We start from the raw sequence: 13,858 nt of genomic DNA, 5'->3' as shown, positions 1-13,858 counted from the left end.
GCCGAAAATGGCCCAAAAACAGCTTCTGGGCCATTTTGGGCCCATAAAAATAGAAATTTTCTTTTTTTTTAAAAAAAAGAGTTTAAAAAAGAAAAAAAGTTACATGAATAAAAATAATATATACATACACAATTTTATATAATTAAGACTCTAATGAAGTATTACTATAAACTACAAGTCTACTACCTAATAAACTAAAAAATAATAATAATAACTAAGCTATTACAAAAATAAAATGGAAACTCTAAACAATTACAAAATTATAAAATCAAAAAGTGTCCAAGGAACATTGTATCAACATTACAAAATTACAAATCAAATACATAATACGTACAACTGATTCAAATTTCAATATTCTAAGAAATTAATAATCTAAAAAAAGAGACGAGATGTTTGGGTCTTTGACTGTGACATTTGGGGCGGCCAGATGGATAGTCTTTTGAGGCTTGAGCACATATTCATATTGCAGTAGAGGTAGACATTGTCTGAGTCGTCTCATGTGTTGCTATAACAATCAATACTAAAATTAATACTGATGAAATTGAAATGAATATAAATAAATCAAAATAATAAAATAAAAACAATAATTACCAGATGGTCCAGATCTAGACTGATCACCACCCTCTTCGTCGGTCTCTTTAAAATCTAAAACATCCGGAACATAAATATATTTTCTCATCATCCAACTCTGTGTGCATATCAATGCCTCCACAGTTGTAGGAGACAATGAACAACAGAAATGATCCAATATGCGCCCTCCAGTACTAAAGACAGACTCCGAGGCAACAGTGCTAATATGGATGGCCAACATACAACGGGCAATCTCAGAGAGGATAGGATATTTCTTTGATACTGCCTTCCACCATTCTAATATGTCAAAATCATCATCATCTTGAATAAGATCCCCTGACAAATAATTATCTAACTCTGAAACCACATTCGTAGATTGATGGACTAGTATGAGATTATGTGCGAGAGTCTTAGTTCATGCCAATCTACGCTTCTTTGTTGCCCTAGTGTCTGGAAGAGGTGTTGGGGTAGGTGTAGAAATAGTAGATGCAGTACCACCTTTAATTGTTTTAAACTCATCATAAATTTATAAAGGGTATCTCGGGCCATCTCACCAATAAGATCAGTCCATATCTGATCATGCGCAAGTCACAAACCATATAACATGCCTGAAATTTTTAGGCGGGGATCAAGAATAACAGCCACATATAACAAAATATTTAGTCTAGTCAAATCTCCCAAATACTTGTTATATTTGACCCTCATGGTCAATGCCATCCCCATCATCCTTAGATTGGAACCCCTACACATGTCGTCTAATTATTCTTTCACCCTACATATTTGTTGACAAAATTCATGGGATACAGGGTGTAAAGAAGCAGATAACTTCAACGTGACATCGTAAAAAAGCTCGAGAAAATTAACAAAAGTAGCAATTACCTCTCAATCATCATCATTAGGCTTTCCTAAACCCTCGTACTCATCAAAGATATGTAATTAAAATTTTGGACAGAAGTCCAAGTATCGGTGGTGAGGCAAACTATCAACCCTGCCAATTGGCCCCTCAACACATTTTTATCTTTCAAGTACATCTTTTTAATATCTTTTGCCACAGTGTGGCGAGAATGAATCGTAAATTTAGGTTCCAATTCTTGGACAAATTCTTTGAACCCTCTCACATCCACAAACTGAAAAGGTAGCTCGTCTATGATAACCAAACGAGCTAACTTCCTTCTACACTCATCAATATTATAATTTGTATACCCCTTCAACGTTGGACCCCACTACTCTCATCTGTCATTTTTTTCAGTCAAATTTCTAGTCTAGATTGACAGTTCTCTAGTAAGGATCTTAATATTAGACTCTTCTTGCATTGTTCCTCTAGATAGACCTTTAACTGGGATGTAGCATGTTTTCTATAATGACATCCATATATTTTCCTACAATAATTACATTTAGCTTGGGGGTTATTGGGGTCACCACCCTCTAATTTGGAAAATGAGATCAAACTACGGAAACAAGTTTCTTACTTTGTGTGGGCTTGGGGGCGGGGCAAGGTGTATTCCCACTCCATGGGGTTTGAATAGGGTTAGGTGCTGGGGCAGGAGTACTGGTAGGGGTACGAGAGCTATCAGTGAAATCCCTTTGAGAAGACATTCCTTATTCCACAACACAATAAAAAATTATAAAATCAATCAACACATGACATAAGAAAATCATAATAATACACCACACATGAAAAAACAAGGCAAAGTGCAAAACCAACAAAATTTAGGGGTTTCAGATTGAACACCAGGGGTTTAAATTTAAGGGGTTCAATTGAAACTCCTAAATTAAAAATTAAACGGTTTCAATTGAAACTCCTAACTCAATTTAGGGTTTCGGATTGGAATACTAAATTGATTTAGGATTCCAAATCTGAAAACCCAGAGGCCAAGAAGTGAAAAAACTACAAAAAAATAAAAAAATAAAAACAAACAAACAAACACACAACGAATCAAACATATGCACAAATTTCTCCACAGCACACAAGTTCACAATTATTCTCATCCTCCATCTCCGATTCAACACATCCTTCCTCCAATCTCCAATCCAAAACTAAAAAAATAAAATCTAGGGTTTTGGATTTCTTAAATTTGAGTGGCGGCGAATGCGAAGTTTCAACTTTCAAAATAGGTTCGCACAAGTCAATGAAGGTTGAGACTGGAGTAACTGGAGTCTCGGTGGTCATGCTCGTGCAATCGTGCGAGACGGAAAGAGAGAATAGATCAAGCGAGAGAGATCGAAAGAGAGAGAGTGAGTGAGTGAGTCTGATAGTGAGAGAGAAGAGAGTTCGAGAAGGTGTCTGGACGTCGAGGGGGGGAACCTTAACTAAAAGTGAAACGACGTCGTTTCACTATTAGTTAAGGTTTAACTAAACTCTAAAAGTGAAACGGCACCGTTTACTTATTTATGGTTATTTATTTATATCTACAATTTTAATTTATATATATATAAGCGGGGCGGGGGAAAAGCGGAGCGGGGCTTTGCCCCCTCCGTTCCTCGCCTCCGCATGAACCCTGGGGTGCGGGCGGGGCCCCCTGCACCCTGGGAGCAAGACGGAACCCCCGCCTCGTATGGGCGAGGGTAGGGCGAATAAGGCGGATCAGCGGGGTGCGGGGTCCCATTACCCACCCTTAAAATGTATTGTGTGTGTCAATACTCAAAGGAAAATGATAGCGTCTACCAAATATATCTACTAAATGTATAAATTAATATTTTTTTTCTTAATTAGAAGTAACTATTAGTAAATTTATATATATTTTTCTTAATAGTTGTTTAAAAAATACTTAAAGAAAAAAAAAAAAAAAACTCATTTATATTAGTGGGCACATTTGATAGTCACTCTAGTGTTGTCCTTTATAAAAATAGAAAAATTCAACTCATTATCTTTGCACCATACACTATACATAATTTTTTTTGTTTTAATAAATGTGTAGTGTATAAATGATGCGTAGAAGAAATCAACTAGTTTAGAAAGAATAAAACAAAAAATAAATAAAATAAGTGTGATATTTGGTGTGTGGGAATGATGAATAAAAAATCTCATAAAAATATATCTTTTAAAAGAGAAAAAATATATTCATCGTTCATTTTCTTAACATTTCCTCACAATCCCATGATGTGACATTAAATAATAAGTTCACGAGTGAAATATAATAAATAGTCTCTAATCATCTAATGATATATTATAAAATAAAAAAAAATATAAGAATTTAGATAATGAGCAGTATTATTCATAAAATATTATTATTTAAAAATTATAAAAAAAATAGTTGACAGTGTATATTTTCTAAAAAAGAAAAAAGTTTTTTTTTCTAACTCAGTCTCTAGCGTGGGCAGTGCGCGTTCGTCTATAAACACCCAATCAGACGTCGAAGAAAATTCTGGAGAGAAGCGTGAGACCAGAGAAAGTCAAGCCCGAGTTCAAGCTCGAAGCCGGCTCAACCACGTCTCTTCAATCTGGTCCTCCTTTGCTTATTCTTCGACCCAGGTACCAGATTTTGATCCTCAATTTTACGTTTTACTCACCTGCTGAGGCGTTCTAGTGTTTTCTCCGTCATTTTTTTTGTTGATTACTTTTTCCGACGTTTGATGATCTGGAAGATGCAGGTTTTCTTGTTATTTATGTTGTAATTGTTAAATTGCTGGATTTGTTCTTGATCAATGTTGGTTTGTATAGATTCGTATTTTTATGCGTTCTCGATATGTTTTAGGGTTTTTTGTTGCTTGCAATTCATAATGATAAATGCATTTTATGCAATTCATAATGATATGTTCTCAATTACATGTTTGGTTGCTAAGATAAATAAGTTGAACGGAAAAAAAAATAATTTAACCTTTTGCTGGATCGGGGACTCTAGGAAACAAAAGACCTCAACTTCATCACTCGCAAAAGAACTATTTGCTTAGTTGACGGGATGTTGACAATGCATATACTTGGACTGCATTTTTATTTTATCTTTTATCTTTTTGGTATCAAAAAAGGATGTCCATTTTTTTCATTTTGAGTTTTAATGATTAAGACTTGTAGTGCGTAGGATTATGATTGTGGACGTATTGCCTAATCTACGCTTGTTTTCAATGTCTTCTTTTTACAGATGTGTGTTGGGTAGCTTGGTGTGCCACAAACTTTGTCATTGTCAGTCTGGTGAATATTGAAAGTATGTTCCATGTTCATTGTCAATCTGATGAATTACCCTTTTTTTTAAAGGGTGGTTTCGAACCCAGGTTTTCCATTTGGAGAACCAGGCCATATGTCATAAGGCCATCAGGCTCTTGGCTACATTACCTATATTTGAGTATATTATATGTATCTCATTAGGAGGAATATTGAAAGTATGTTTTATTGTACAATACATGTTATTTTGCAAAGATGGAAGAGCTAACATTGTTTTTTCTCTTCTGTGAGATGTACTTCTGGTCATCATCATACCAAAATGCAGGTATTGAACTGTTTTTGTATTTCAATGGACGCCAAGAGGTTCATCCAATTGGTCGAGGAGAAAAAGAATAGAGCTTTGGAGAAGAAGGAGGCCCGTTTGAAATGGGAGCAAAAGCTAGAAGCTACTGCTAAGGCAAAGGCTGATGCTGAAGCCAAAGAGAGGAAGCTGAAGGCTACAAAGCATAAAAGAAAATCAATGTCCCATTCAAATAATGACAGTGATAGTAACAATAGTGATGGGGGAACAAAGTTGAATAAAAGAGGCCACAAGAGGCACAGGAAGCATGCTCACTCTGACTCGAGTGGTGACAATGAAAAAAGGAAGGAGAAGAAAACCAAGCAAAAGCTGAGGGGACAATCCTCTAGCACAAGTGATGATAGTGCTGATGACCATGAAGGTGGATCAGGTGAAGATTGGAAGAGAAAAAGGCAAAACCACAGAAGGCACAAGCATCATGATTCAAGATCTAATTTTTATAGTTCTTTGAGTGATGATGATGGTGAGGTAATCAAGAGAAGAGGCCATGCAAAGCGTCACAAACACCATAGGCGGTTGGAATCTAGTACTTCAGATTCTTTTAGTGAGAACGATGATGTCACAATTCGAAAGAGAAGTCATGCAAAGTACCACAAACGCCGTGAAAGGAGTGAGTCTATTAAAAGTTCATCAAACGACAACCATGAAGAAGCAGGTAAACGAGCGAGGCACAAGACTTCTGGCCCCCAAGGCCACTACCGCCACAAACATTGACGGCATCACTTCGATGGGGACAGAAACCATTTGCCCAGGGAGGATTCAGAACAAAAGTTTTGCTCGTGATGGTGACATGTATGAAGATTTCTGATATCCGTGATGAAATGTTAATGCAAACAACAACTGGACGTGATTGGTACCAAAATTTGTGGAAGTCTCATGTTCAGACTTGGTTAGTAATTCAAGATTCCTAATGTATTTCTAAACTAGATTGAGTTTTTAGAATCAATTTTTAGTTTGTGTTTTTGTATAGCCGTTGGGCTCTTTTTGCTTGGTCTGGAGTTGATATGATTCTTAAGGTTTAAATTTTAGCTTCCAATCCTCTTTTCTTTTTTATTATTATAAGTTTTAGCTTCCAAATCTGATTGATCATGATTTCCCATCTTGTGATTCCATCTGCGGTAGCTTAAAGCTTTGCCTGACTCTATTTTCTCTTACCTTGCCCTCTGATTGAATTTCACCTCCATGGTGGAATTTTCGTAGGATAGTAATTCGACTGTCGTTGTTCATTCCAAATATAAAGTTCGATTTGATTTTAACTAAATTCCTCGACTGCAACTTTCCAAAGAATCCAAACATTTTGATTACAATATAGACTAAGAATTTTTGGAATCCATTTGAGTCTTGCATTATTTACCTAGCCATCATTTTTCTTCATTAGATTGTTCACGATTTTGTGCACGACTCTTGCGGCTTAAGCAAGAAGAAAATTGCAGACAAAATTATTGTCAACACGAAAAAGTCAAGCTTCGGGGTTCATCATCTCCTTGTACGCTGTCCTTTAATTAAGTAAGGGTTCAAGTCCATTGCAGGATAGCATGTACCTCCATATTCCATTCTCATAAAACCGCAGGTTCACTTGAGGTCTACGACCTATATGATACACTCAGATTCTAAGATAGAAAAGAAAAATTATAGACATCCACTGGAAAGGATCCTATTATTGCTACACTTGTCATCATTCAGATCTGCACTGCAAGTTTACTCCTTTGTCAAAACTCATGTATGAATCCTATAATTTAGCTTTGCTTCAATGTTTCTCACGTACAAAGAAGATTCTCATGAATCTCAAAATTGGGTTTTATTTTTCTATGAAAAGCTAACATAAATATTGAGTATCTGGTTTGTCAAAAGTTCTTTAGTATCTTCTCACTTGACACTCCATCTGATACAAAAAGCAGAATAGTGTTAATACTAACCATTCAATTTTGTTGATGATGACGTGATGCCTGAATTTGTTACTGCTAAAATCACTAGCTCCTTATCAATGATTGACATAATACTGTGCTTTTGGGTTGGTTTTTTTTTTTTTTTTTGACAAGGGGGAACCAAAAAAAGTGGCATGTACACATGTACATACAAAGGGAAAGTAATGTAGATTAACAGAAGACAGATACCATGCTGCTGCTATCAGAAAGCATCTACAATTATAAACTGGTTTCATGCGGCATTGTGCATGCTACACTAGTGATCTATAAAGGCATTGAAAATATGGCACAACACTCTTCACAAGAAAAGACCTTAACAGTGGTAGATCCAAATAGTAGAAAAGTGTGTGCGAGCATGCGTGCGTGTCTCATGTAGCTCACCTAAAATTGTTGGTATTCAAGGCTTTTCCCAAGCTAACTGTTGAAATAAGTTCTTATGACATTCCATTACTGTTACAAAGTTACTTGTAGCATAAGATTATGGGAAACTAAACCCCTCGTCTCCCCATATCTCAACACTCCAGCATAGTTGTTACATGTAGCAGCTTATGCAGTAATTATGTGATCGTTCAGATAATACTCACACAGTAAGGAAGCAAATTCAATTCAGAAATTGTGGTGTCTATCTCATCCATTTCAAGTTACTACCCATACACTTGAAGTAATCCCCCTCATTCCCATTGCAATCCGTTCATTAATAGGTTGCTACTCCTATAGTTTTAGGTGTTAATGACATGAGACCTGATGTTCACAAATTGGAAGTGAACCAGACTATATTCTAAATGCCAACTAGTACAAAATCCAATCACCTCCAATCACCATAATTTTAATGTGTTTTGGCTTTTTAATCCTAACGAGAGTGAGTACCCATAGTTTTGGACATTATTACCTAACTACTGCCTTGGATTATAGTATAGTGTTGATGCATATAGGGCCCAAAAGGCATATCATGAACTTGAAGATAGGTTATCATCTGTTATGAGACAGAAAGAAGCAAGTAAAACTAATTTAACAAAAAGAATGGAAGACCTCAGTCATCTGATTATGCCCACAGAGCACAGCACCAACATACTGAGGACTGGAAATTCGCTTCTCTCTAGTGAAAGCAACCTGCAGAATCAAACACGTACGCAGATATTTATTCAACTCTTCGGACAGACAAGACCAAAGCTCAATTTCTTGCGTGTACACTCTACCTGGACATAGCCACTTTCACTAGTCCAACTGTCATCTGGCTGGGATAATACGGGCACAATCTTAACCCCAGAAGATTCCCAATGTTTAAATCTATCCTATAAGAAGGCAAATCACAAGTTTTAAAATTGGCTTCTATTTAGGGGACTAGCTCTGCATTCTACAAAATAAACATGTAACACAAACTACAAACAGTAAGCAAACCTGATAAGCCACACGTTTTAGGTTTCTAGCCCCATAATAAAGCCTCACGTTAGATCTCTTAGAAGCATTAAATCCCGACTCAATGAAAGAGTGAATGGGACTGTAAAGTCATGAGAATTAGTAAATGATGAGAAAGTGAAGATGGAAAAATATACAAGCATTGACATTTGAATGGAGATCAATTGACAATATCAAATTATCTGGTATGGTCCGGAGTGTAGAATATGTTATGATCCTGAGGGAAGGTTTAACCAAATTAGTATTCAATAGTCCTAAGGCTTTTGGATCAATGGTTGAGTCTTTAACAATTGGTATTAGAGCAGGGATCACGTTACGAATTCAAGACACGGAGGGGGCGACCTATAGGCCGCATTAAAATGCATTAATACTATGTATGGGCATGTTAAGTCGTTGAATACTGATGGATGAACGAAGCCGCCAAAAGGGAAAAGGTTACCACTAGGTCAGTATCGATATAGTTGGTTGGCCACCGTGAATGTTGGATTCAAAAGCATGGTAGAATGTTCTGTTCCTAAGGGTTAAAGACTTAACTAAATTAGTATACAATAGTCCTAAAGCTTTTGGATCAATGATTGAGTCTTTAACATAATAATGCAAGAAAATTAGATTCAGCTGACAAAAGTTAGTTAAGAGAACATAGGTGCTCGATCAAATTTACAATTTTTATGCCAAGATTCAAACCACTGATGATATCAGCCAAAAAACTCTATGTAGTTTGCTTTGCATGCCTTACATTATAGGGAATGAGGCTCAGAAAAGATGTAAACTGGAATCCTTTTGCTCAAAAAATGGTGGCGCAAAGGACTTCTAATCTTTAAATAGAAAAGGTTTCGACTTCGAGTACAGTCGGTAAGCAATGAAAAAGGTTCTTTAGGTACAAAACGGTCCCTTCTGCTTCAGTAATTTATAGGGACCTAACGACAATAAGCTATGAAAATCAATTAGAAATCTGACCTAATTGCCGATCCTGTGGCAAAAATTGGAACCATAGAATAAACCTCGGGCAGCTCGATCCGGTCGATTTGAAAGCCTCTCCCCATGACCTGGCTGAGCTCAACCACATCTCCCTTCTTCAAGGCATAGAGGAGCTCAGCGGTCGAACCAGAGACGCTCTTCACCAGGAAGTCGAAAGCGCCACGCTCAATGGCGAATTAGGGCGGGGAAGCAATTGCGAGGAAGGAAGCTTGGCAACGTCGGGTACTCGGAGCTGGAGGTACTGACCACCACAGGTGTGGGATGCGACGAGGTCGGGTGTTAGGGTTCCATGGAGGGAAGTAAAGGATTTGGAACTAAGTGAAGTGAACTATCGAGACAACACCTTTTGTCTACAACCGCATCTTGCAACACACCGTTTGAGTTGGAATGAAGTGCAGCGTTTCGTTGGAAGGCCATATGCACCGTTTAATCCAATAAGGACCTGTCGTTTAATTAGCATAGTTGTCGTTCTTTTGTTTACTTTTATAGTTGTCGTTTTGTTTGTTTTATTCTGTTATCCTTCCTTACACGTGTAACACTGCCAATGGATTTGTTACAATGTTAGAGTAATATGTAAAGCCTGAATTGTCAACAGTCTGAGGAGGGGAAAAAAGACTAAGGAATATTTTCTAAATTGGAGGTTAAGGGATCCCTCGAAGTACCCTATTGGCCATCTGAATATTCAATGGCTTTTTATCAAACACCTGAGTTCCATCTTCTATTTCATCCTATACATTTCAGCACGCATTCATTCTCCACTACATTTTCCATCTGCCTCACAGTTCCTTACAATTGGTAATTAGAGCCCACGACATTTGCTTAAAAAGGACTCTTTTCTATGGACTGATACGGCTACTCAAGCGTTTGAGGAGTTAAAAAAAGCAATGTCATCACCACCTGTGCTAAGGCTGCCTGACTTTTCCCAAACTTTCACTGTTGAATGTGATGCTAGTAGAAGGGGTATAGGTGTTGTGCTTATGCAGCACAGGCAGCCTATTGCATTTTTGAGCAAATCCTTGAAAGGAAGGGCTTTAGCTCTTTCAACTTTTGAGAAAGAGTTGTTGGCCTTGGTAACAGTAGTCCATAAGTGGAGACCTTATCTCTTGGGCCAAGCCTTCAAGGTCGAAACTGAGCAACAAGCTTTAAAATACTTGTTGGAGCAGAAAGTGGGTACAGTGGCACAACAAAGGTGGATTACTAAACTTTTGGGGTATGACTTCACTATTGAGTATAAACAGGGCAAGGAAAATGAAGTAGCAGATGCTTTATCTTGAAAATTTGAGGCTGAACACTTAACCGAGGGATCACTGGCAGTTATTACCTTTCCCACACCCACATGGATTGAGGAACTAAAAAGCAGCTATGTCTCTTCTCCTGAGTTGCAGGACTTGTTGACTAAATTACAGACCAACCAGCCAGTCAACAAGGGGTACACCCTACATAATGGATTAATGCTCAAGAAGGGCAGAATTGTGGTTGATACACACTCTCCTTTTAAAAGCAAAGTCCTCACATTTATACATAATGATCTGCAAGTTGGACATTCTGGGTTTCTCAAAACTTATCATAGGGGCAAGAGAGATTTTTATTAGCAAGGCATGAAACATGACATCAAAAAGCTTGTGAGGGAATGCCACACCTGCCAGGTTAACAAGATAGAAACTGTTCCATATCCAGGGTTGTTACAGCCTCTTCCTATACCTAATCAAGCATGGGAGGCAATATCCCTTGATTTTATTAAGGGTCTACCCAACTCTCATGGGGCTACGATTATTCTAGTGGTTGTGGACAGAATGACTAAATATGGTCATTTCATTGCTCTATCACACTCTTACACTGCGGCTGTAGTAGCTCAAAATTTTTTTCAGGAGATTTTTAGACTCCACGACCATCCAAAAATTATAGTCTCAGATAGAGACCCCATCTTCCTCAATTCTTTTTGGAAGTCTCTATTTGAACTACATGGCTCCACATTGAACTACAGTTCTGCGTACCACCCAGAGATAGATGGGCAGACCGAGGCCCTTAAAAAAACCCTGGAAGGGTACCTTAAGTGTTATTCAGGGGCAAAACCTAAAGCATGGACTCAGTGGTTGTCTATGGTTGAATTCTAGTATAATACCTCATATCACACAGCTACGAAGTTATCTCCCTTTAAGGCTTTATATGGATACAGTCCTCCTAAACTTCTCACATACATTCCAGGTACAGCTGCCAATGATTCAGTGGATAGTTTATTAAAGAACAAAGAACAACTCAAATCCATACTCAAACACAATCTAGAAGCCTCACAGTCTAGAATGAAGTTGTATTTAGATAAAAGGAGAATTGAAAGGGAATTTGAGTTGGGTGACTGGGTGTACCTCCGACTCCAGCCCTACAGATAGAAATCATTGGCAGCTCGTTCTATTCTCAAGCTCTCACTGCGATTTTTTGGTCCTTTTCGCGTCATCCAACGTCTGGGTAAAGTGGCATACAAGCTTGAACTTCCTTCGGGTTCCTGTATCCACCCTGTATTCCATGTCTCATGCCTGAAAAAGAAATTGGGCGCCCAAATAGCACCTCTACCCCAAGTTCCACTGGTAAATGCAGAAGGTGAAGTCTTACCTGAACCCGAATTTAGCTGAACCCGAATCGATTGTGGATCGCAGGATCAAGCAGCACGGCCATCGCGCAGTGACTGAAGTCTTAGTAAAATGGGTTGGCACTTCATATGAGAATAATACATGGGAATCACTCTGGAAACTACGTGCTCTCTATCCCCACCTTGTGGACAAGGTGCTTTAACAGGGGGGATTGTTAGGGTTCCATGGAGGGAAGTAAGGGATCTGGAACTAAGTGAAGTGAACTATCGAGACAACACCTTTTGTCTACAGCCGCATCTCGCAACGCACCGTTTGAGTTGGAATGAAGTGCAACGTTTCGTTGGAAGGCCACACACACCGTTTAATCCAATAAGGACCAGTTGTTTAATTAGCATAGTTGTCGTTCTTTTGTTTACTTTTACAGTTGTCGTTTTGTTTGTTTTATTCTGTTATCCTTCCTTACACGTGTAACACTGCCAATGAATTTGTTCCAATGTCAGAGTAGTATGTAAAGCCTGAATTGTCAACAGTCTGGGGAGGGGGAAAAAGACTAAGGAATATTTTCTGAATTGGAGGTTAAGGGATCCCTCAAAGTACCCTATTGTCCATCTGAATATTCAGTGGCTTTTTATCAAACACCTGAGTTCCATCTTCTATTTCATCCTATACATTTCAGCACGCATTCATTCTCCACTATATTTTCCATCTGCCTCACAGTTCCTTACATCGGGGGCGTCGAATAGGTCGATGGACACATGGAAGAGGGACTCAGCGGCTGGCTCTACTTTGGAGAGGGACGCTTGGGTCCAAACGGTGGTATCCTGTTGTACTACTATGGCAGATACGATGGAGCCTCAATTGGCAAAGGTTGGGGCAGCGTAGGATACACATGGGAGGGAGGTGAGGTCTAAAGTGCGCATGGTGAAGAGAAGGCTTTACACAGAGGCAAGTAGGAGAGAGTGTAAAGAACATGCTTTCGTTTCCTACTATGAAGCGTTCACTATTAACTCGGTCTTCGCGGCTTAACGTGTCGCTTCTTAAGACGGTGAAGTAAGAGATCTTGTCGATGTGTAATGATTTTTTCATAACCTTATAAGTCGCCTACAAAAATCATAGCCGTACAATGTATTGAATTTTGAGACCCGACAGGTATTATGCTACATCGAACAAACGGGAAAGCTCCTACAATTATTACTCGCTTTCCCAACGGAGGATTTTAGGAGTTAATATTCTAATTTTTTTTCAAAATATTATTTTTCCTGAAGGAAATTATTTATAAAATTCTGTTGGATTGCCAACCAACTAGACATGCCATGGGTGTAGGACTCCTAAAGTTAATATCGATTCGGTGACGGTTTCGAATAAGTTACGAAATATTTTAGTATCGGTAGATAATTTATATATAATAAATTAATTATATATGTATAAATTATATTTTAAAATAACATCAATGCAAATTTTAAAAAATTAAAACACATATTTATAAAATTCGATATATAATACCTCAAAGTTTTCAATCCAATTATTTTAAAAAAATAATTACTCATCTTCATCATGAAAAGGAAATTATGGATTTGATTTCAGTTCTCGAAAAAAAAATTAAAAAAATTAAGAAAATAGTTTTCAGATATGAGAATTGTAGTGAACATTATAAAAGAAAATCAGAATTTTTACATTAATTACAACAACAACAAAAAATCAACTAGTACATCAAAATCGGCCGATATTTAACCTAGTATGAAACACACATTTCCTGTACCGATCGCTGTCTCAATATGCTAAATATTAGTCGTACTAGCCAATACAATACGGAATTTAGAACTTTGTGTAGGACCATTGGTTAGGTTAGAAAAAATCAATCGATCGAATCACTAACCAATAATTTTATCGATCGATCTCAGAGTTTGATTTTTTTTAAACCGGA

The 13,858-nt window shown here is 37.7% G+C and overlaps 1 protein-coding gene and 1 pseudogene across 1 annotated transcript; one reads left to right on the top strand and one right to left on the bottom strand.

Annotated features, from left to right (window-relative positions):
* The first annotated feature begins 5,010 nt into the window (after positions 1-5,010).
* LOC109007933 (sarcoplasmic reticulum histidine-rich calcium-binding protein-like) lies at positions 5,011-5,744 on the top strand. The gene has a single exon (XM_035684404.1). The coding sequence runs from the start codon at positions 5,019-5,021 to the stop codon at positions 5,742-5,744; it is 726 nt and encodes a 241-aa protein (XP_035540297.1). The 5' UTR covers positions 5,011-5,018.
* Positions 5,745-7,963: 2,219 nt separating this feature from the next.
* On the bottom strand, positions 7,964-13,020 carry LOC109007957 (annotated as a pseudogene).
* Between the last annotated feature and the right edge of the window lie 838 nt (positions 13,021-13,858).

The sequence above is a fragment of the Juglans regia genome, chromosome 13 (assembly GCF_001411555.2).
Source record: "Juglans regia cultivar Chandler chromosome 13, Walnut 2.0, whole genome shotgun sequence".
In the NCBI taxonomy this organism is placed as follows: Eukaryota; Viridiplantae; Streptophyta; class Magnoliopsida; order Fagales; family Juglandaceae; genus Juglans; species Juglans regia.
This window is presented reverse-complemented; position numbering and strand designations above follow the sequence as displayed.

Excerpts from the sequence above, each read along its gene's own strand:
- LOC109007933 (XM_035684404.1), top strand. The coding sequence starts at position 5,019 with ATGGACGCCAAGAGGTTCATCCAATTGGTCGAGGAGAAAAAGAATAGA.